The sequence below is a fragment of the Bos grunniens genome, chromosome 15, assembly GCF_055505025.1.
Source record: "Bos grunniens cultivar Pamir isolate PY7600 chromosome 15, Bosgru_T2T1.0, whole genome shotgun sequence".
Taxonomy (NCBI): domain Eukaryota; kingdom Metazoa; phylum Chordata; class Mammalia; order Artiodactyla; family Bovidae; genus Bos; species Bos grunniens.
The window spans coordinates 51,959,805-51,980,733 of NC_141179.1; the positions used below are offsets into that span (position 1 = coordinate 51,959,805).

Genomic DNA, 20,929 nt, shown 5'->3' on the forward strand with positions numbered 1-20,929 from the left:
GAGAAGTGCTACGCCCAGGAGAATCAGAGAATGCAGCAGGAGCTCAGTGGGAGAGAATATCTGAGGTCAGAGAAGACCTGGCAAATAAGAACCACCTGAACAGAGCCTTAAGGGGAAGCAGAATTTGGTCATGGAGAAGAAGTTTTGAACGAAATTCTAGGTCCTCGTTGATAGTGTTATAGTTTGCTTTGTTTCACGTTTCTCCCAAGGACAGAGCTGAGGTCCCTTCCTCAGCTTGGTGAACACAACGTGAGGAGGTGCTCAATACAGCCTTGTATGTAACTGCAGATGACAGAGGCCAGGGGCCCTGGTTCACCTGGTTCCTGGCAGCACTCCCAGATCTCCTATTCCTCCCTCAAGGGACGCCTAGTACCACCCCCCCCAACCACCCCTGTGCCCAAGTAGCTCACCTGCACAAATGGGGCACCACCCACTCTCCTGGACTCTGCTGCTTCGGGCCAGGGGCCGCAGGTGTTCTCTCTGGCCTGCCTTTGCTAGCCCCCGCTGGTTTGGCCGAGAGTTTGAGTTGGATACAGGCCTGTGAGAAAGAATGGTTAAAGACCAGCTGTTAGCAAGAGGTCCTTGGGACTGAAGGAGCCTCAAACCAGGGTGAAAGGGTGCAGACGCGCTGCTGTGGAGCCAGAAGCCCTGGGCTGGGGTCCTGGTTTGCTCACTTGACATATCAGACTTGAGGGAAGTCATTTAATCTTTGAATATCTGAGAACAGAGCTTCTATCACTGCCTTCAGGTTTATTATTATTATTTTTTTACAGACATAATACACACCTCATATAATTCACTCTTTTAGAAATATTATTCAGTGGTTTTAGGATAGTCACGAGGTCATGTAACCATTACAGCTTACTCCAGAATACTTTTATCACCCCCCAAAAGAAACCCTGAGCCCATTCGTAGTCACTCCGTATTCCTCTGTTCCCACACACTCTGACATATTTTTTGTCCATTTAAAAAATGAGGTTATATTATTGAATTGTATGGATTCCTTACAACTTTTGAACTGTGGTGTTGGAGAAGACTCTTTTGAGAATCCCTTGGACTGCAAGGAGATCAAACCAGTCAATCCTAAAGGAAATCACCCCTGAATATTCACTGGAAGGGTTGATGCTGAAGCTGAAGCTCCAGTACTCTGGTCACCTGATGTGAAGAACTGACTCACTGGAAAAGACCCTAATGCTGGGAAAGACTGAAGGCAGGAGGAGAAGGGGACAACAGAGGATGAGACGGTTGGATGGCATCACCGACTCAATGGATACAAGGTTGAGCAAGCTCCGGGAGTTGGTGATGGACAGGGAAGCCTGGCAGTCCATGGGGTCACAAAGAGTCAGACACAACTGAACCACTGAACTTAACTGAACTGAAGGGTTCCTTTATATTTCTAGATAAAAACCCCTTACTGAATACACGATAAGCAAATATTTCCCCCCTTTTTCTGAGGGCTGTCTTTTAATTTTCTTGACGGTGTCCTTTGAAGCAGAAAACAACTTAAATCTTAAAGCCCATGAGATATAGTGCACTTGTTTTCATTTCTGGTTCGCTTCCAGGGCCACCTCCTTGTCTAGCTCCACGCCTGACACCATGCAGACAAGGACATCTTTTCTCTTGCTACCTTCCAAGTCCAGACCATGAGAGCAAGACCAGACACCAGGGTGCTCTCTAGCATAACTGAAACATGAGTGGGGGGTGGACAGGTGCAGAAGGACAGTAGGTTTGGGGAGGTGATTTGGGGCTTTCAGGTTGACCTACTTACCTGCGGGCTCCCACTTTCCTCCTCTTCGCCCTGCCCATGTCCTTCTCTGTGTTTTGCTCCTCTGTTCTGGGCTCTGTATTAGAAACACTCATTAAATCTATCTCATTAATAAAAGGCCCTTCACATACAAAATTCCTTATTTTGAGAATATTCTATCCCCCTTCCCTGGTCAATTCCTTCTTACTTTTCAAGTCTTAGATGAAATGCTAATTGCTGTGAGGCAGGATTCTCTCGTCTAAATCTGGTCATCCTATTATGCTTTGCCTTTGAAGTGCTTATCACACTTTTAAGTTTTAGATTTCCTTGTGTGACATGGATGCGTATCTCTCCATCAGGGTAGAAGCACTGCTATTTTATTTATTGTGGTGTTCCTGGCACCTAGCCCAGAGCCTTGCACATAGAGATGTGCAACTAACATCTGTCAAATGAACAGTAACAAAAGCTAGCAACAACGATTTGTTTAGTTATTCAGAACTTACGGAGCACCACATACAGCATTTACTATATATAATATTTTAAAGTTTTTATTTATTTTTATTTTCGGCTGTGCTGGGTCTTTGTTGCCTCGTGTGCTCCTTTCCTAGTTGTGGTGAGTGAGGTCTACTTGTCACTGTGATGCGAGGGCTTCTCATAGCCGTCACTTCTCTTGTTGCAGAGCACAACTCCAGGCATGCAGGCTCAGTAGTTGTGATGCATGGGCTTAGTTGCCTTGCTGCACGTGGAATCTTCCCTGACCAGGGATCAAACCGGTGTCCCTGCATTGACAGGTGGATTCGTAACCAGTGGACCACCAGGGAAGTCCAGCATTTACTATATTTTAAGTGTTTTCATAGCTCTAACACCCAGTCTGTAGGGTGCCCCCCAAAGATGAGTTCCTTCACCATTCTCTCTATTTTAAAATGATAACATACATCCTTCCTTATGTGGTAGGCAGCTTCTAGAATGACTCCCACTGGTTCCTGCTTCCTGATATACATGCCTCCCCTTAAGTGTGGGAAGGACTTAGGAATTTGCTTCTAATGAATAGAATATGGTTAGGAATTACCGTGGAGAAGGCAATGGCAACCCACTCCAGTACTCTTGCCTGGAAAATCCCATGGACGGAGGAGCCTGGTAGGCTGCAGTCCATGGGGTCACTAGGAGTTGGACACGACTGAGCGACTTCACTTTCACTTTTCACTTTCATGCATTGGAGAAGGCAATGGCAACCCACTCCAGTGTTCTTGCCTGGAGAATCCCAGGGATGGGGGAGCCTGGTGGGCTGCCGTCTCTGAGGTCGCACAGAGTCGGACACCACTGAAGCGACTTAGCAGCAGCAGCAGCAGCAGGAATTCCCTGGTGGTCCAGTGGCTAAGACTCCACACTCCCAGTGCAGGGGGCCTGGGTTTGATCCCTGGTCAGCGAACTAGATCCCACATGCTGCAACTGGGAGTTCACAGGCTGCAACTAAAAAGCCTGCTCCAGTTTGCGGGGGGATCAAAGATCCCACGTGCTGCAACGAAGACTCAGTGAAGCCAAAGAACAAAAAGCGTCTAGTGCAGATGTTTCTTTAAAAAAAAAAAATATGGCAAAAGTGATGGGACGGCATTTCTGTGATGAGGTTACCAGACACTCCTTTCTTGCTAGCACTGTGTCTCCTGCCCTCTAGGTGGCTCACTCTAATGGAGCAAGCTGCCACAGTGTGAAATGCTCTATGGAGAGGCTCTCATGGCAGAACCGAGGGGAGCCTCAATCGAACAACTCTCGAGGAGCTGAATCCTACCACAACTGTGTGGAGGGGTGAGGGAGCAGAGCCTTTCCAGCTGAGCCTTGAAACGACAGCAGCCTGTGACAGACCAGAGCCTGAGACTCAGTTAAGTCATACCTGGATTCCTAACCGTGAGAAACAGTGAGACAGTAAATATTGTATTCAGCCACTGTATTTTGGAGTATTCACTTTCACTTTTCACTTTCATGCATTGGAGAAGGAAATGGGAAGCCACTGCAGTGTTCTTGCCTGGAGAATCCCAGGGATAGGGAAGCCTGGTGGGCTGCAGTCTATGGGGTTGCACAGAGGCAAACATGACTGAAGCGACTCAGCAGCAGCAGCAGCAGCAGCATTATACAATCGATAACCAGTGTACCCTGTTTCTGCTGCTGGACTTCCTCTCTGCGATGGCCCACATTCTGTCTGTGGAGTGTGTTTCTCTCTAAATAAATCCACTTCTTACCTATCAAAAAAAAAGTAGCCTATTTCTGCAATGAAATAATATACTCATGATTTCACTAATTCATTCAGTTCTTTGAAATGACAAACCATTCCTTAAAAAAAAATTTTCCCAATGAAGCAATGAGTGGAATCAAGGGTTTACAGTGAGAATGCTACTTGTTTCTGCTCTCTGGCTGTTCAGAATAGTGAGAAGGACAAGAACTCTGGGGTCCAAATTCTGGCTCTGCCACTTATTAGCTGTGTGACTTAGAATATGTAGCCTCAGATTATTTTGTAAAATGAGTTTGTGGTGAACATTAGCTAGTAAAAGTGCCTAGAAGTATCTGATGCAAAGTAGGAACTCCAAAATGTTTAATCCTTTCTGTCTCTGTGATGAAACCACATTACTCCCCTACTTTGTGTCTCTAATACGCTCCATATACCGCCACCTCGACTTAATTGTCCTCTCTTGCTTACTCACAGAACATTAAAACTGCAAGAGGCCTAAATACTATTTGGTTTAATTCCTTCACTTTGAAGGGAAAAGATTTGAAGCCCAAAGTGATAAGGACTTTCAGTTCCTGGGCCAGAGCTCTTTCAATTATATACACTATTTGATTTTTCTTCTGGGAACAGGACACTGACCATCATCTTTTCTCCCATTTGACGTCCTGTTTGTGAGCCATCCTTGTGTAGCAACGATGCATTTAGGGAGGAAGGAGGGTGCTGGGAAGTAAGGAGCTGAAGGTAGGTCACGGGGCCTCACCTGTGCTGTCCTGATGAGCGGGACCTGGTTCTGCATGGTTGGTTTTAGGGTTTGCCACACGGGCTGGAGGTGCCCTGTGGGCAGCTGAAAGCACCATGCAGGCTGAACGCCCCAGAGTCCCCGGCTGCAGTTGCTTTAGGAAATTCCTGAGCTCTGAGATTTCCTTGGTGGTCCTGTGGGGAAACAGGGAGCACTTGGTTTCATTCAGAACAGAGATTGCATTTTGCTCACCCAGGTCAGCAGCATCTAACCAAGAAAGCCAGGTTTGGTATATATATCGGGTGAGGCCTAGAGTGTGGAAGTAACTGAGAGAACCCAGACAGGTCCTGTGTGTCTGTGAGTGACCTGGTAGTCTCCTCCAGGAGAAAGAACTGAGAAGTGGCCAAGAGACCTCACTCTGGCAGTTACGTACGTTTGGGGATCCGGGAAGAATGTCCTCCGGATGGAAGGATTAGCCAGCCAGGGGCTGGGACCAGACTCCTGAGCATCAGAAGAGCCCTGAGAAGAAAATGGAGAAATATGAAGTACATATATTCACCACCAGGGGGCACTGTCACATAATGCTAGGGACACTACCAAACTCAGGGTTTCCGTGAGGGAGTGTATTTGCTATAACTTGTACACGGCACTTTGGCTTGTCTATGTACACACTTTTCCCAGCTCTAAGATGTGAGATTTGGTGATTTTGTATAGTTAGATCCCTAGTATTAAGGATTTTGTTATGATTCTGAAAGACTCCAAGATAAAAGAACACAAGCTATTGGGAAAACCAGGTCTATGGGACTCATATTATATGCTAATTTGTATACATACATGGGCTTCCCTGGTAGCTCAGCTGGTAAAGAATCTACCTGCAATGCGGGAGACCTAGGTTCGATCCCTGGGTTGGAAAGATCCCCTGGAGGAGGACAGGCAACCCACTCTAGTATTCTTGTGTGGAGAATTGCCATGGACAGAGGAGCCTGGTGGGCTACAGTCCATGGAGTCGCAAAGAGCTGGATATGACTGAGCGACTAAGCACAGTACAGCATATACGTACTCCACGGACAGAGGAGCCTGGAGGGCTACAGTCCACAGGACCTCAAAGAGCACAACATGACTGAAGCAACTGAGCACGCACACATGCATATACATAAATATACAACTCAGTGGACATGAGTTTGAGCAAACTCCAGGAGCTGATAAAGGACAGCGAAGCCTGGCATGCTACAGTTCATGGGGTCGCAAAGAGTCACTAAGACCACAACTTAGTGACTGAACAACAACACATATTTTTTAAAATTTGTACATACATAAATCGAACACATATAAAATTGATTCATGTAGGTACAAAAATCACTCATTTTTATATACCCATGTGAGAGAAACAAATTATACATACATAGGTATTTCTTTATATTTAAAAATAGTTCTATTTTGAACTATTTGGGGATATTTCAGTCATTTTTCTCTTTTAAATGTTTAAATTCCAGTAGGATTTATTTTGTGAACAATTTTGCTCACTTGCAACTAAAAACCTACCAGTTTTAGCCACCACTTCTAGCTATCTATGAAAAGATGTGCATATAGATATCCCATGTCTCTTTCTAGCATCAGACACTGGAACTATCAACAGGCATCGTATAAACCTTTTGGCTTCTAAATTCAGAAATGTCTATAAGCAATAATCAAGTATGGGTAATTTCTACATCGATTTTATTCATGTGGTATGCTACAGATTCTTAATTTATCAAAATTCAATTTATCTGTGTCAATTCATCTGTGGCTTTTTCCTTTTTATCTTTTTCCAAATTTCCTTTTTTCCCTTAAATGAAAAAAAAATTCCTTTAATTTTAAGCTCTCCTTCTTCTATCATAGATTCTTTTATTTATTATTATTTTTGGCCTCACTGCATAGCATGTGGAATCTTAGTTCTCCAACCAGGGACTGAAATGGACCCTTGGCAGTGAAAGCTCCACGTTCCAACCATTTGTGGGGAATTCCCTCACAAATTCTTTTAAAGGTAAAATGTCTTTCTTTCTTGTAGGGAATTATACATATATATGTCTTTCTTGTAAAGTATGACTTTGACCTCATTCTACAAGTTTGAGAAGTAGCATTTTTATTCACATTCACAATTTTCTAATATACCATTACAATCTCATCTTGGACTTAACATTATTTTTAAAATATTCCAGGTTTTTTTTCTTTTCTTATCTTGTCTCATACATTTCAGAATGAATACTAATTGAAAGGGTTACTAGATGGGTATGTAGAGATGGGTTTCTAATTTTAACTATATAAATGAGACTAAGTATCAGGAATTGAAGGCTTTTCAGGTGGCACTAGTGGTAAAGCACCCACCGGGCCAATGCAGGAGACATAAAGAGACGTGGGTTCGATCCCTGGGTCGGGAAGATCCCCTGGAGGAGGGCACAGCAACCCCCTCCAGTATTCTTGCCTGAAGAATCCCATGGACAGAGGAGCCTGGCAGGCTATAGTCTATAGAGTTGCAAAGAGTTGGACAGGACTGCAGTGACTAAGCACGCATGCATGTTATCACAAACCGAGCTTCGAAGCACAGGCTAAGTGGAGTCTAGTGGCCTGGGTTCCAATCCAGTCCAGGACTTGTTTGGCAGTGACCTGGAACACCTACTACATTTCTCTGTGCTTCTGTTTCCTAACTGGAAAATCAAAGATCATGCAAGACCTTACCTCACAGAGTAATAAGCCTTTATATAGTGCTTTCACAATAATATACCATTAGAATGACATATTAGAAAAAAGTCTATGGCATTTGAGACATCTTAAATTATAAAACGGAGTGCCATCCATTTGTTTCCATGTATGAGCCCTCTCTTCGGAGAAGGCAATGGCACCCCACTCCAGTACTCTCGCCTGGAAAATCCAATGGACGGAGGAGCCTGGTAGGTTGCAGTCCATGGGGTCGCGAAGAGTCGGACACGACTGAGCAACTTCACTTTTACTTTTCACTTTCATTCTTTGGAGAAGGAAATGGCAACCCACTCCAGTGTTCTTGCCTGGAGAATCCCAGGGATGGGGGAGCCTGGTGGGCTGCTGTCTATGGGGTTGAGCAGAGTTGGACACGACTGAAGCGACTTAGCAGCAGCAGCATGAGCCCTCTCTTATGGAAATATTTCCGGACTCCTCTCCCTGGGGTATCAGAAAGGGCCTGGAATGTGCGTCATTCTGCTCTTGCTGTTCAATGTCTGACATGACTCCGAGTTGCTGACTGCCTCCTGCTTGATCCCACCATGGCCCTAAAGGTGCAGAGTAATTTAGATATCTGACCAGAATGGAAAAGACTCTAGGAAGCATTCATTTAGCCTATCATTAAGGACACCAGATGTCCTAGTTTTCCCGGGACACCCTGCTTTATGTCTGTTGTCTTAAGTATAACTACTAATAGCGTTCTTTTTGGCTCTTGAAGTATCTCAGATTGGATGATAAATTTTATGGTGACCCTACCTACCACTCCCCTCTGAAAGGTTATTTATATAATCAACATTTATACTATAAAGTCTACTTTGCTCTAGGCACCATCCTAGCTGCCAGGAATGCCTGGTGGAACAAGACAAACAGGTCCCTAATCTCCCAGAGCTCCTACTTTATTGAACAGCCAGGCCACAGAGTTCCGGAACCCACAGGGACAATCCTGGCACCTGGCAGAGCACAGAGAACTGCTTCCATTGATCTTTTTGCATTTTCAGCCCTTCCCACAGGGTAAGAGTAAATCTCAGGCTTTACCTTGCATTCTGGGCCTCTCCCAAGGCTGTGTGACAAAAGCCCCTCTCCCACTCTATCCGCTCCAACTCCATCTTCTCTTCCCAAAGTGTGGTCTCTTGTTTTTTTTTTTTTTCCAGTAACCTCAACAGGAGCAACACCTGTGAGTTTCACTCCTGGGAATCAAAATTCTTTTGGCTTTACCAAATGAAGCTTCTAAAAAATGTACTGTGTGCACAGGAAGCACTGTGATGTAATGGCAGGAGACCTGGCTTCCTTCCGGTCCCTACTCTGCTCTGTGAATTAAAATATATACATTTCCCTATCTGAGATATAAAATGATGGGGTTGTGGCTTGATGATCTCTAAGTATTTTTTTAATCTCTAGAACTCTCTGGCTCTAGCCTTGTGTGATTACATCTTCATATTTGTGAGTGAATTATGGTGGAGGGTATTAACTTGGAAAGATAAATGGAGACATAAGTGGTAAGAAACCAGGAGGAGTCAGATCAGCCATAGAAGAAAAAAATAACTAGAAAACTTTTCCCAGTAGTCATGTATGGATGTGAGAGTTGGACCATTAAGAAGGCTGAGCACCAAAGAATTGATGCTTTTGAATTGCGGTGTTGGAGAAGACTCTTGAGAATCCCTTGGACTGCAAGGAGATCCAACAAGTCCATTCTAAAGGAGATCGACACTGAATATTCATTGGAGGACTGATGCTGAAGCTCCAATACTTTGGCCACCTGATGGTAAGAGCCGACTCACTGGAAAAGATCCTGATGCTGGGAAAGATTGAGGGCAGGAGGGAGAAGGGAACGACAGAGAATAAGATGGTCGGATGGCATCACCAACGGAATGGACATGAGTGTGAGCAAGCTCCAGGAGATAGTGAAGGACAGGGAAGCCTGGTGTGTTGTGGTCCCTGGGGTCGCAAGGAGTCAGACATGACTCAGCGACTGAATAACAATAGAACAAATGGTCCACAGCTTTGTGCACACTGTACCGAAGGCTCACTCGCTTGGCTCCTGTGTGTGTGAGACTGAAGGAAAGGTGTTCATGCCTATTTGTGAGAAAGGGCCACAAGCCTATTTATGTTAGTATTTGGTTTCTTAAATAATTACTTATTTATTATTTATTTGGCTGTGCTGGGCCTTCATTGCTATGAGGGTTTTTCTCTAGCTGCAGAGAGCAGGGGCTACTCTTGAGTTGCAGTGTGTGGGCTTCTCGTTGCAGTGGCTTCCCTTGCTGCGGAGCATGGGCTCTAGGGTGTGTGGGCTTCAGTAGTCATGATATGTAGACTCAGTAGGTCGTTGCAGCTTCCAGGCTCTAGAGGCTCAGCAGTTGTTGTGCATGGGCTTAGTTGCCCTGTGGCATGTGGAAATCTTCCCAGACCAGGGATCAGACCTGTGTCTCTTGCACTGGCAGGTGGATTCTTTACCAGTGAGCCAGTGGGATGCCCTGTTTTTTTTTTAATTAATTAATTTCTTTCTTGTTGGTTGTGCTGGGTCTTCACTGCAGTGCACAAGGTTAGCTGCTCTGTAGCGTGTGGGGTCTTAGTTCTCCATGAGGGATCAAACCTGCATGCTCTGCACTGGAAGGCAGATTCTTAACCACTGGACCATCACGGAAGAACTTATATTCATATTTGAATGTGTGTGTGTGTGTGTGTATCCATCCCTAAATCAAGCACCAGCTTCCTAACTAGAAACAGAAAAGGCTGGGACCTGCTAAGTCCCCCATGGTACATACCTGGCTCAGCCCTGAGCTCACAGGGACCGAGGGACCCTCCACAGGGTCGTCTAAGGAGTCCAGAGAGGAACACACCCGCAGGAAGGCCAGGCCAAAGGGCTGATGACGTGTGAAGGGTTGGGAGCAGCTCAGGCGAAGTCGATCCCATGACTCACTTGAGGCTGGGGCCAGGAAGTCAGCTCAAGGAGAAAACAAGAAGGAAATGAGGGAGAAATGAAATGGATGAGTGGTTGGGAGAAAGGGAGAGAAGGTCAGTACTGCGGAGAGGAAAGAAAGGACTGGGACTACAGAGTGAATTCCACCCTAAGGGAGAATGGAGGCCTTTCCTCTCCCAGGCTCGGGCACTCAGGATCAGGCAGCACCACGCAGGCCAGTCAGGGCCCTCTCAGACCCAGCACCTTGCCTTCCCACCGTCGCTCCTCTGTCCTGGTGCCACGCTGTTCCCAGCATGACTATATCCTCGGTCCATACCTCTCCACAGACCTTACCGCTGTCTCGTTTTAACAGGGGGTATCCGGAGGGTTGGAGTCTGGGGTGACCACTTGCCCAGTGGATCAGCTGAGCTACATCCACCCTTCCTGGACCATGAGACCTCAATCTCCCTCAAGGCACTACCTGCTCTACATGCTTGATCACTGGCTCACAGGCCAGTACTCCCGACCCTTCTCATCTTCCATTCCCAGATCTAAGTATACCTCATCTCGTATCCCACCTCGTATCCCAGGTCACTTCTCCTTCACAACATTACAAATGCCTCCAATTCAGACACAGACGAATGAGTCCTTCCTAGACTGCACGTCCCTGGAGGCGAGGAATCAGACACGCATTTCTTGTGCAGTGCCCAGTGAACACAGAGATGTGCAGCGAAGAGGACTCGGGAAACCACAACCATCACACAGCCTTCCTGCACTTACAGGAATATTTTTCCTACACTCACACACGTGTATTTGCTGTTGTCATTTAGTCACTAAGTCGTGTCCAACTCTTTGGTGACCCCATGGACTACAGCCTGCCAGGCTCCTCTGTCCATGGGGTTTCCAAGGCAAGAAGAATACTAGAGTGGGTTGCCATTTCCTCCTCCAGGGGAATCTTCCCAACCCAGGGATCCAACCCACATCTCCTGCTTGGCAGGCGGATTCTTTACCACTGAGCCACCGGGGAAGCCCTATACACATTTATACAAACACTCTAATCACAGGTGTGGGTTCTATATCTGGCTTCACTGAATCACATGTTATGTGTAAATATAAATCATAGCTCGTAAATATCTCTATCAGGTATCAGGTATGATAGAGGTATCAGTACCTCTATCAGGTATTGTCATCACAGAGAACTCACACACAAACACACCAGGCAGTGGTTCACTCATTACCCTATCCCCCCGACAGCTGTAAGTGAGCCCCTGCTTAGGCTCCCTCCACAATACACACCTTCCAGCTGGCACAGCCCTCTAGAGTCCAGTGTCTCTCTTTTTCATTACCACTGTCTCTCTCAGTCTCTCATTTCTGCTTTTGCCCTCCTCACCATCTTTTTTTTTTTTTAATATTTATTTGGCTCACGGAATCTTTTAGTTACAACATGGATCTAGTTCCCTGACTAGGGAATCAAACCTAGGTTTCCTCCGTTGGGAGCACAGAGTCTTAACCACCAGACCACCAGGGAACTCCCTCTCCTTACCATCTTTAAACATGCGGACCCCTGAGCGGTTTTTTCCCTGCTTTGAATCAGCCAGGGACATCAGCATGGTTGCAGGGAGCAGGGTGACAAAAGGTCTGTCCAGGGACCAGGAGGAACGACCCACGTCAATTTGCAGGAAAGCACAACCACAGTTACCTGGGGACAGAAGGTTGCGAGAAAGTGAAGGTGGGATGACGGGCTCCCCTGACTGCCCACAAGGGGATCGGTGGGCAGAGGACATTCCTCCATTCTAGAGCTCAGGGGAGGCCCAGAGAGGTCGAGCAACACAGTGAGCCAGTAACTGAAGTGGGATGGGACCTCAGCCGCTAAATGAAGGCTCACTGTGTTCCTCCCAGCCAGAAACTTTTCCTTACCCAAGAGACTCACAGTTTCCCTGTCCTCTGGCTCTGGTGGGCAGTGCTAAACTCTGTCTCTCTCTGAAATCCTTGCTAGGGAGCCTGACGTCTCTCTGTCCTGACAGAGCTGAGACAGACAGTCTTTGTCAATTCTCTATTTCTAGAGAATTCTAAGGCCAGCCTCCTTAACCCAAAACTCCTGTGGAGCCTTCCTGCATGAACCTGCACACTTTATCCCCAAGCATCCTCCTGCCACTGATATTTATTTTTAATTGCATTTTCAGTTTTCCGTTTTTAATATTCTGACGGCACTGCATAGCACATGGGATTTTAGTTCCCCTACCAGGGATCAAACCCACACCTCCTGCAGTGGAAGTACAAAGCGCAGAGTCTTAACTACTGGACCGTCAGGGAAGTCCCCCTATATATATATATATATATACATTTTTTAAAATTTTAAATTAAATTTTACCTTTTTCCTGGCCGTGCTGTGTGGCTTATAGGATCTTAGTTCCTCGACCAGGGATCAAAGCTCCTTGCAGTGGAAGTACAGCCTTTACCACTGGACCACCGCTATATACCACTAATATTTAGAGGCATATACAAGTTCTATCTGTTGGCACTTAAGTTTGTTAATGTCCTAAGGCTTCACCGAGACCACTCAGATCAAAGCAAGGCAAGTATGCTGTGTAACTAAGGGAATGGCATTCACAGGGTTCAGCAATATCAAATGCCTTCCCCAGGGGCAAGGGCCACATATCCCCTTCACACCAGGTAGGGCTTGCGCCAGGAAGGCTGTTCAGCGAGACTGCATTCAAACACACTGCTGCAGCCCTGAGAGGGAATGGTATTCCTGTGCTCCCCACGGAGGTTCCCAGGCCTTGGAGAACTCACTCACCCACATCAATGTAGCCAATGGGCACTGCCCTCTCCAGCTGCAGCTCCACTTTCAGCTGCCCGCTCTTGTCCTGAGGACAGCTGAGCCAAGGTCCCCTCTGACTGTCTGGGTTCAGCAAATTCTCCACTGGATATTTGGGATCCTAAGTCAGAGAGAGGAGGAGAAAATGAGGAACCTCATCAAGGGAAAAAAGGATGTCCATGAATGAGGGATCTCTATACTCTTAAACCTTTCCAGGATCCTAATGGAAGACTTTAGACAGGAGTCCATCTCTCATGTACCAAGGGATTTACAGATATGGCTTATCTCTTCTTTGGTTTCCATTACTTAATTTAATCCTCCTCATAACAACTTTAGGTGGTTACTATCATTGCTTCTTAGTTAAAAGATGAACAAACAGATGCTTAAGTTCAGAAACTTACCCAAGTCCACAAGACCAAATAACCAACCAAAGTTGGAACTTCTAGGTGTCTGAATTCAGAATTCTTAACCACCACATAATACTACAGTCTTTCCTAGGCATCCACAGGGGATTGGTTCCAGAACTCCCCTGTATATAAAAATCGGTGGATGCTCAAGTCTCTTATATAAAATGGATATGTATGTGTATCTTTCCGTGTACTTTACTCATCTCTAGATTACTTATAATACCTAATACAATGTAAATGCTATGTAAATAGTTATAAATACAATATGAACACTATGTAAATAGTTGCCAATATGTGGCAAATTCATGTTTTGCTTTCTGGAACTTTCTGGAATATTTTTTTCCCTGCATATTTTTGACCTGTGGTTGGCTGAATCTGGGGATGTGGAACCCATCCATATGGAGGGATGACTGTTTCATATCATTTATAAGGTGCTTTCACAGACATGTATCTTCAAAGTAATCCTATGAGATAAAAAACACAAAGATTTTTACTCTAAGTTTACAACTGATGGTTAGAGATAAAGTAATTTGTTCAAAGACAACAATATTAAAACTGAGATAAAAATTCTCAGTTCTGACCCAAGTCAGGTGTTTTTTGGTGGAAAGGCCTTGAGCAAACTACTTTTTCTCCCTGGGTCTAAATTTCTAAGTTAAGGAGGGGGAGACTAGATTCATGGTTTTCAATCTTATTTTTTTGTTTTAGCAATAAAACCCTTCCTTTTAACTGAAATTTTACACTAAAGATTATTTATTTTTTCAATAATAAATATTTTCAAAAATATTTTGATACTAATTATCAATATTACTTATCATTATCAAATAATTTAAAAATTTTTCAAAAATAAAAGTAGAGCTATGGTTAAAGCACTGGTTGAGGAGCCCGGAGACATACTTCTGGCGCTTCCCTTCAACTTCCAGAAGGGGGTTTCTAGGAGTACAGCTTGAAATTCACAATATTAGAAGAGAGCTAATGTCCTCTAGCATTTCATGAGGCTGAGTCCATGAAGAAAACCATGTAGGCTGACCATGTAGGTAAGAAAGATAACGGTAATTTTTATTTTATTTCACTTTGGAGTTGACACAGTAGTTCTTAAAGATTCTCTAAGGGGCTTTCTGAAATGTGGGGATATTTTTGACTGTCATAGTGACTAGGAAGCATTGTTGTCACTAGGGTCTGGAGGCCATGGATACTAAACATCTTACAAGGCATAGGATATCGCTATAAAAACGAAGACTTCTACACAAAACACCAATGGCACCTCTTGAGAAGGACTAGAGTAACAGAAAGGGAAGTGTGGGGAGGAGTAGGAAATGGATAGAGAGATGACAGCGGAGGACAGGGCCCAGCATCTAGCACTACCTGGGATAACTGCGATTTCCTGGAAGTGGATTCACAGGAGGGATGCTGAGATCCCCTTTGATGGCAGTGGTGTTATCCTTACAGGTCAGGGATGACCTTGAGTGCCCTAGCCTGATCTCAACGACAGTGTGCCTAAATTGCCCTTCTGGGGACCCTGGTAGGGACTCTGGGCCTATAGCGTTGCCAGCTGCCTCCAGAGAAGGGTGGAATCCTGAGGTTGCTTCCTTCTTTACCTTTGAGACCCGCTTTCAGGTATCCTGCATTGCTCTGAGAGCAACCTGAAGGCAAGAGCTGCATTTCCTGCCTTTGACTCTGAACTCCTAAAGAAGGGACAATGGCTCTTCTTTTGAATTGGGAGTTTTCTGAAAGTGGAGCTGTCTCCTTTTTTTCTTTCACTCTTTTCAGTCACCAAGAAAAAACCATGCCTGCTAATTAACATACCTGAGAGGAGAATGACACCACGTGGCTAATTCTCACTGGAGCCATGGTGGGCCCAGCAGCTGTCCCAAGCACAAGGCAAAATGCTTTCTCCTGAGATTTCTTCTGTCACCACTTTGGTGCCTATATTTTGGTCCCATCCGCTTCCAGAAGAGAAGGAATCATCATGTTACTACTGAAGAAGAGAACAAAAGGAAAGTAAACAAGCCTTGAATGTTTTTCTGGTAACAGGAGTTATTTACATCAGTACATCAGTCACTATTTCTGATGACCATGATGGGGTTGGTGGGGTGGTGGGAGCAGATCTAGAGTCGCTGATGAAATTCCAACAAAAGTAAAACAACTGGAATGCAATAGAGCAGCAAGTACCAACATATATATATTATAAATAGAATTATTATACTATATATATATTTTATATATATATATATAAACATGCAGATGCTGGATTTACATGAAGGTGAACCCTCAAGGCATGAACTATGCCTGAAATTATCCATCTTTACAACCCTAGATTCTACCTAGCACATAGTAAAGAGGTGCAACAAACATTCAACTAAATAAGGGATACAAGATTCTTGTTTTTTTTTCTTCCCATAAAACGAATCCTCTTAGATTAAGTTACTTCTCTACTAGAGATCTTCAAGGGCTTGCTGACATACGCAAATCCCTTGCTATATGGTAGGACTAAATAAATTTTAATTCAGTTTGACCCCTCAAAGCATCTACAACATAGATCTGTCCATTTCCTGGTTTATCTCTTACTATTCCTTTCAGCAGAGGATGTTTTACCGTAATTACTTTGTTTATTTAATCTTAAAAGTTCATGTGGGAATTTGTATTTTGTCTTTTGCTAAACTTTTTATGGAAAAATTTAAATATATGCGAACACACACACACACACATATATTAGTATAATGAACTCTAGTGCATCACCTAGCTTCAACAATTCCTTGGGCAGAGAGAGTTGTTTTAAAGTTGTCAGAATGTCTTTAGATGGGATCTCTCTTCAAATATTTACCTGCCCTTTCACTCACGTTTCTTCACTCACTTGGTCCCTGAAATGAGTCCATGACCTCGATATATTCATGTCATAATGGTCTTGTGTCCTTCCCACCAAAAAACCTTTTCCCACCTCTGAGACTTTGTTCATGCCATTGTCTCTGCTTGGAATGCTCTTTCCTTCTTTCGCTGACAAATCTAATGCATATTTGATGGCCAAATGTCACCCCCACTCTGCTCAGCACTCAAAGTGATAGCTCCCTCCTCTCAATTCTATATTACAATGATCTGCATATGTCTTTTGTCCCTTGACCAACTGTAAGCTCTTGGAAGACAGGCTTCATGTTTGATTTATTTCTGTATCCTCATTAAGAGGGAGAAACATAGTTTCAGATTAACCAGTGTCTGCTGAATGAATGACCATAAAAATTAGGCTCCAAATGGTCAGCCGTCATGGAATGCTCTGAGTGAGGTAGCTGCTGTGACAGCAGTAACCAAAGTCTAATGAATACCATTCTAAAGGTCACAGGTTACATTCAAGATGGTACCAAGGCTTCAAAGAAAGAAGAGGTCAGGGTGAGTCCCGAGTCACCTCCCAGGCCTTTAGATTAACTAAAGCTGATTACTCTCATTCTAGGAACTCACTGAACATTCAACAATTTTTCTTACTCTCTGCTAGATACTGGAGACAGAAAAATAAATAACATAGATAGGGTCTCTGTTTTGGAGAAACTCCCAGTATACACCTGTGATTAGATGGAAAAACTCCACCATCTCTCATAACTAACATACACATCTGACTGAACCAGTCTCAACACTACACTCCAGGCTTGGGGACCCTGAAGCTGTCAATCTTAGATATTTTATTTAGCTAATATTTTGAGGAGGGGGGTGTCTAGCAGGTACCAGACATTGGACTAGGTTACACAGTGGTGAATAAGACATATACAGTATTTTTTATGAAGATCACTATCTATCAAATTGCTTGTTCTCACAGGATTAAGTGCTTTCTGACTTCACTGCCCTTGCATATGCTGTTGTTCTTATTTTTTGGCACCAGCTTATTTATCCTGTGTGTACCCACACTGAGCAGTGAGCTCTTTGAGGATATGGATATTTGTCATGCTCATCATCTCCCACACTTCAGAGAGATGCTGGGACACAGTAGGCATAAATAAATAGCCATTGAAAAGAGTACTTCTTAGGTCAATATAATTCAATCAGAATTGCGCAGAAGTTTCTGGCAAACACAACAAACTCATCAACCAATAATGGGCCACAAACTGCTACTGTTTTTAAATTTTAAATACTACAAATCAGCAAGAAAAGGGCAAGCAGTCCAATATAAAACTGGGGAGACAATATAAGCACACAGTTCACATAAGATAAAATCTGAATGACCAATACCCCATATAAAAAAGTGCTCAGCCTCACTGATAATAAGGAAAGTGCAAATACCTGTTCCTCTAAGACTGGAAAAAATAGAAAAGTCTACAATATGAAGGAGTAGCAATAATATGGGGAAATGGGCTCTTTCATAAACACTTCCAGCACATCTTAATTCTGACTAGCTACATTTCAAGAATAGCCACTTGTCCTGGTTTACTTAAACAGTGCAGCTCTAGCTCCTGTGCATAAAAAGATACATGTAATGTTTCTAATAGTAAAAAGCATAAAACTCTAATGTCCACTAGTTGAGGAATGAATGAATGAAATGTTCTGTATCATATGGAATACTATGTAACAGTTAAAAGGAATAAATTAGATGTAAATATATGCAAACATGGACAGACTGCCTCCTCCCAAAATAGAGTGAAAGAATAAGTTATAAAAAAATAACTATATATAGAAAAATAGCATTTAGTTTCTTTACAAAATGAAATCAAACAGTACTTGTACTGCCCACTGAATACACACTGTTTTTTTTTTTTTTCAACAGACTGGGAGAATACACAGCTAATTATAGGACTTGCTTCTAGGGAGAATGAAAGGGTAATGAATCTGATACTAAAGGACACAGATAAATTCCATTTCTGTTTCATATTATCTTTCTTAAAAAATGAGTATGCAAATAGATTATGATGTCAATCGTCAATTGGGGGTGGTGAGTATACGGTGTTTATAATATTCTTTGTACCCAGTTTCACATAATAAATATAATTCCCATTTTAAATAAATGTAGATGGTCCCAAATGAAGTTGACGGTCAATCTAATAAAATGAGCCCACAAGACATCCTAGCCCTATCTATGCTGTGGATTCAGCCGGGACCTCCGGGGGGCAGGGTGAAGTGTAAGCAGGGACCACAGGGTTGCGAGGTGTAGGATTCAGATGTACAATGTACAAAAAAAACAGGGTGCTGGAAATGAGATAGGAAAACTGTAAGCTGGGGTGCAGCATAGTGAGTAAGATGTGCAGGACGGGAGTAAGGGTAGAAGCTGCGGACGCAGTGTGTGGGCACAGTAAAGAATACGAAGATGTGTGAAATGGATCCGGAGGCGTGAGAGCCTAAGAAGCAGTTTGGGGGCGGTTTAAGTCCCGCAAGACTCTTCAGCTCTCAGATTCCTGAGTCTAAGCCGCTACTTTCTTTCACCGCTTCTCGGAATGCGCTATTCTGTCCACTTCCTTTATGGCCACCCTTCCTCCCTTTTGTCCATTCTCCTCCCCATCGAAAACCCGAATGACCCTCACCCGGGATAATGGACCTCGAAGTGCCACCGCTGCCTTAGATCTTGGACCAAAAAAAAAAAAAATTCTCCCGCCAATTTGGCTCTCTAACCTCCGCCTTCTGACCCGAAGCACCACTCTTCCGCCTCCCGAAGCCCAGGAACAGGTTCTGGGGCCTCAAGAAACCGCTGTTTCCGGAAAATGACTACCACCAAGGTAAGAAGACACGTGCTATAGACAGAAAAATACATTCGGGTGGTTTATGTATATTTCACGCATTGCAAATCTCCCTGAGAGAGCGGACTTTAAACTTCCGGGTCAGTTTCTATGCATTCTGGGAAATGTAGTCCGTAGTCTCCACGCTTCCCTCGAGTTGCCCATTGAGGGAGCGTTGCAAAGTAGACAGCTTAGGTGCCCTTCTCTTTGGTTCTACACAGGGGAAAATTGGTGACATATTTGTATGAAAATAATACAAGGCTAATTTCTCATTTCCCAAGATCCCTCCTCCGCCGCCGAAGCTTACAAGTACACGGAACCCACCCCTCCTTAACCTTTAAGTGGGTAGCAGGCAGACGGTCTCTTAGTTGCCTTCGGGTCTCTGCCTGTCTTGGTGCCCCGCCCCCTCTGCCGAAGCTTGTACAGCCGATTGGCTAAAAGCAGTTGAGCGGCGGAAGCAGCTGGCTCGCGCGGGGCCTGCGGGGAGGGGGAGAGCCGTGAAGATGGCGGCAGTGGTGGAGGTGGAGGTTGGAGCCGGTGCTGCCGGGGAACGGGAGCTGGATGAGGTGAGAAGAGTTGAGAGTTGAGGAGAAGAAAGACTCAACCTGAAACTGAAGGGAAGGGAGGGGAGGTATCGGGAGTAGGGGTCCTAGGAGAGACGAGATCCTTAGAGGGAAGGAGCCAACTGGGGAGCTGGTGCGCGGAGAGGGAAATCTGAGGTACCCGGGACTCGGGGACTCGGAGGCAGTCATGGGGTAGAAGATTTGCAGCAACCTCAAGGGTGGAGGTGGGGGACAGAGAGAGAAGCCAGAGGGGTGGGGCTGTTAAGATTTAGGATTATTAGCTAAGGGTCCTGGGGAGGACTGATGGGCTGCCAGGTGGTTTGAGTTAGAGGGGCGTAGACTTCTGTGAGGGAAAGCTGGGTTTTCACTGAGGGAAAGGAAAGGACTGTCTGGGTTTGGAGTCGGGGCGGGGGACGCGGACCAGGAAAGAGTGTTTATCTACCAGTATTACAGGTTTGAGTTATTTTTTATGTTAGAGCGCTTTAAGTTCTAGAACTTTGTACGTAATGTGGGCTCGATAGAGTTTTGGTCAACGAATGATAGAACGAATGGGTGAATGAACGATTGTATAGCGAAATTTATCCATTCACTCACTTAAGAGTTTCAGTATCACCTTTGAGCGAAGCTCAGGAGTAGGTGCTAGGGACCTTCCCATAGAAGAACCCAAGGTATGGTGGTGGGAGACGCACAAGAAGTCTTTTCATCGGAGGTAAGACGGTGGCACTGAGAAGAGGGGACCAGTTCAGTTTGGGGTAGGGAAGGCTTCTCCGAGGAGTCGAGTCTTAAAGAATCAGCGATTCTCTCTCTTTCACCCTTTCCCTCTTTCCTGTTAGATTTACGAGTTTTTTGAGAGTGAGCTGTTGAGGGTGTGTGTCTCTTTTACCTACGTAACAGGCATTTAACAACGGGTGTATTCAGTGACCAGTGGTCCTTGAAGGAAATCACTAGGAGGAAGGAGACATTGAGTTTGAAGGGAATGAAGGGACAGCGCTGAGAAGCAGAGAGAGAAGGTGAGAAAGGAAAGGGAAAAAATACCGAGGCCAAAGGTACATTCATGGCTAGGGGTGCCAGTGGTCTTGCCCATGACAGCATATGGACAGCAGGGAGGAATAGGAGAAAGGGGTTTG

The 20,929-nt window shown here is 44.6% G+C and overlaps 2 protein-coding genes and 2 long non-coding RNA genes across 24 annotated transcripts in view; 3 read left to right on the top strand and 1 right to left on the bottom strand.

Moving 5' to 3' along the window:
- Nucleotides 1-19,323, bottom strand: part of XNDC1N (XRCC1 N-terminal domain containing 1, N-terminal like) — a 20,640-nt gene extending 1,317 nt beyond the window's left edge. The window contains exons 1-9 of one of the 2 annotated variants that reach the window (XM_086340538.1): nt 19,136-19,323; nt 15,359-15,530; nt 13,128-13,269; nt 11,874-12,029; nt 10,197-10,375; nt 5,135-5,220; nt 4,723-4,895; nt 1,769-1,841; nt 411-538 (exon numbers count right to left, since the gene is read on the bottom strand). In XM_086340538.1, coding sequence (XP_086196664.1) covers nt 411-538; nt 1,769-1,841; nt 4,723-4,895; nt 5,135-5,220; nt 10,197-10,375; nt 11,874-12,029; nt 13,128-13,269; nt 15,359-15,403 — 982 coding nt within the window. In that variant the 5' untranslated portion in view covers nt 15,404-15,530; nt 19,136-19,323. Of the gene's footprint in view, nt 1-410; nt 539-1,768; nt 1,842-4,722; nt 4,896-5,134; nt 5,221-10,196; nt 10,376-11,873; nt 12,030-13,127; nt 13,270-15,358; nt 15,531-19,047 lie in introns of both variants that reach the window. The other variant, XM_086340537.1, reaches the window with a different exon arrangement.
- Nucleotides 8,324-8,803, top strand: LOC147358197 (uncharacterized). The gene is made up of 2 exons (XR_015142149.1): nt 8,324-8,445; nt 8,586-8,803. It is a non-coding gene; the product is annotated as an uncharacterized LOC147358197 (long non-coding RNA).
- Nucleotides 8,995-15,573, top strand: LOC147358198 (uncharacterized). Its single transcript, XR_015142148.1, has 2 exons — nt 8,995-9,196; nt 15,323-15,573. It is a non-coding gene; the product is annotated as an uncharacterized LOC147358198 (long non-coding RNA).
- Nucleotides 19,324-19,723: 400 nt separating the features above from the next.
- RNF121 (ring finger protein 121) overlaps nt 19,724-20,929 on the top strand; it is an 82,021-nt gene continuing 80,815 nt past the window's right edge. For 8 of the 20 annotated variants that reach the window (XM_086340539.1, XM_086340555.1, XM_086340544.1 and 5 more), the window contains exon 1: nt 19,724-19,805. In XM_086340539.1, the coding sequence (XP_086196665.1) occupies nt 19,743-19,805 (63 nt within the window). In that variant the 5' untranslated portion in view covers nt 19,724-19,742. Of the gene's footprint in view, nt 19,806-20,301; nt 20,512-20,696; nt 20,813-20,929 lie in introns of those variants that run through there. The other 12 variants (XM_086340541.1, XM_086340557.1, XM_086340549.1 and 9 more) reach the window with 8 other exon arrangements.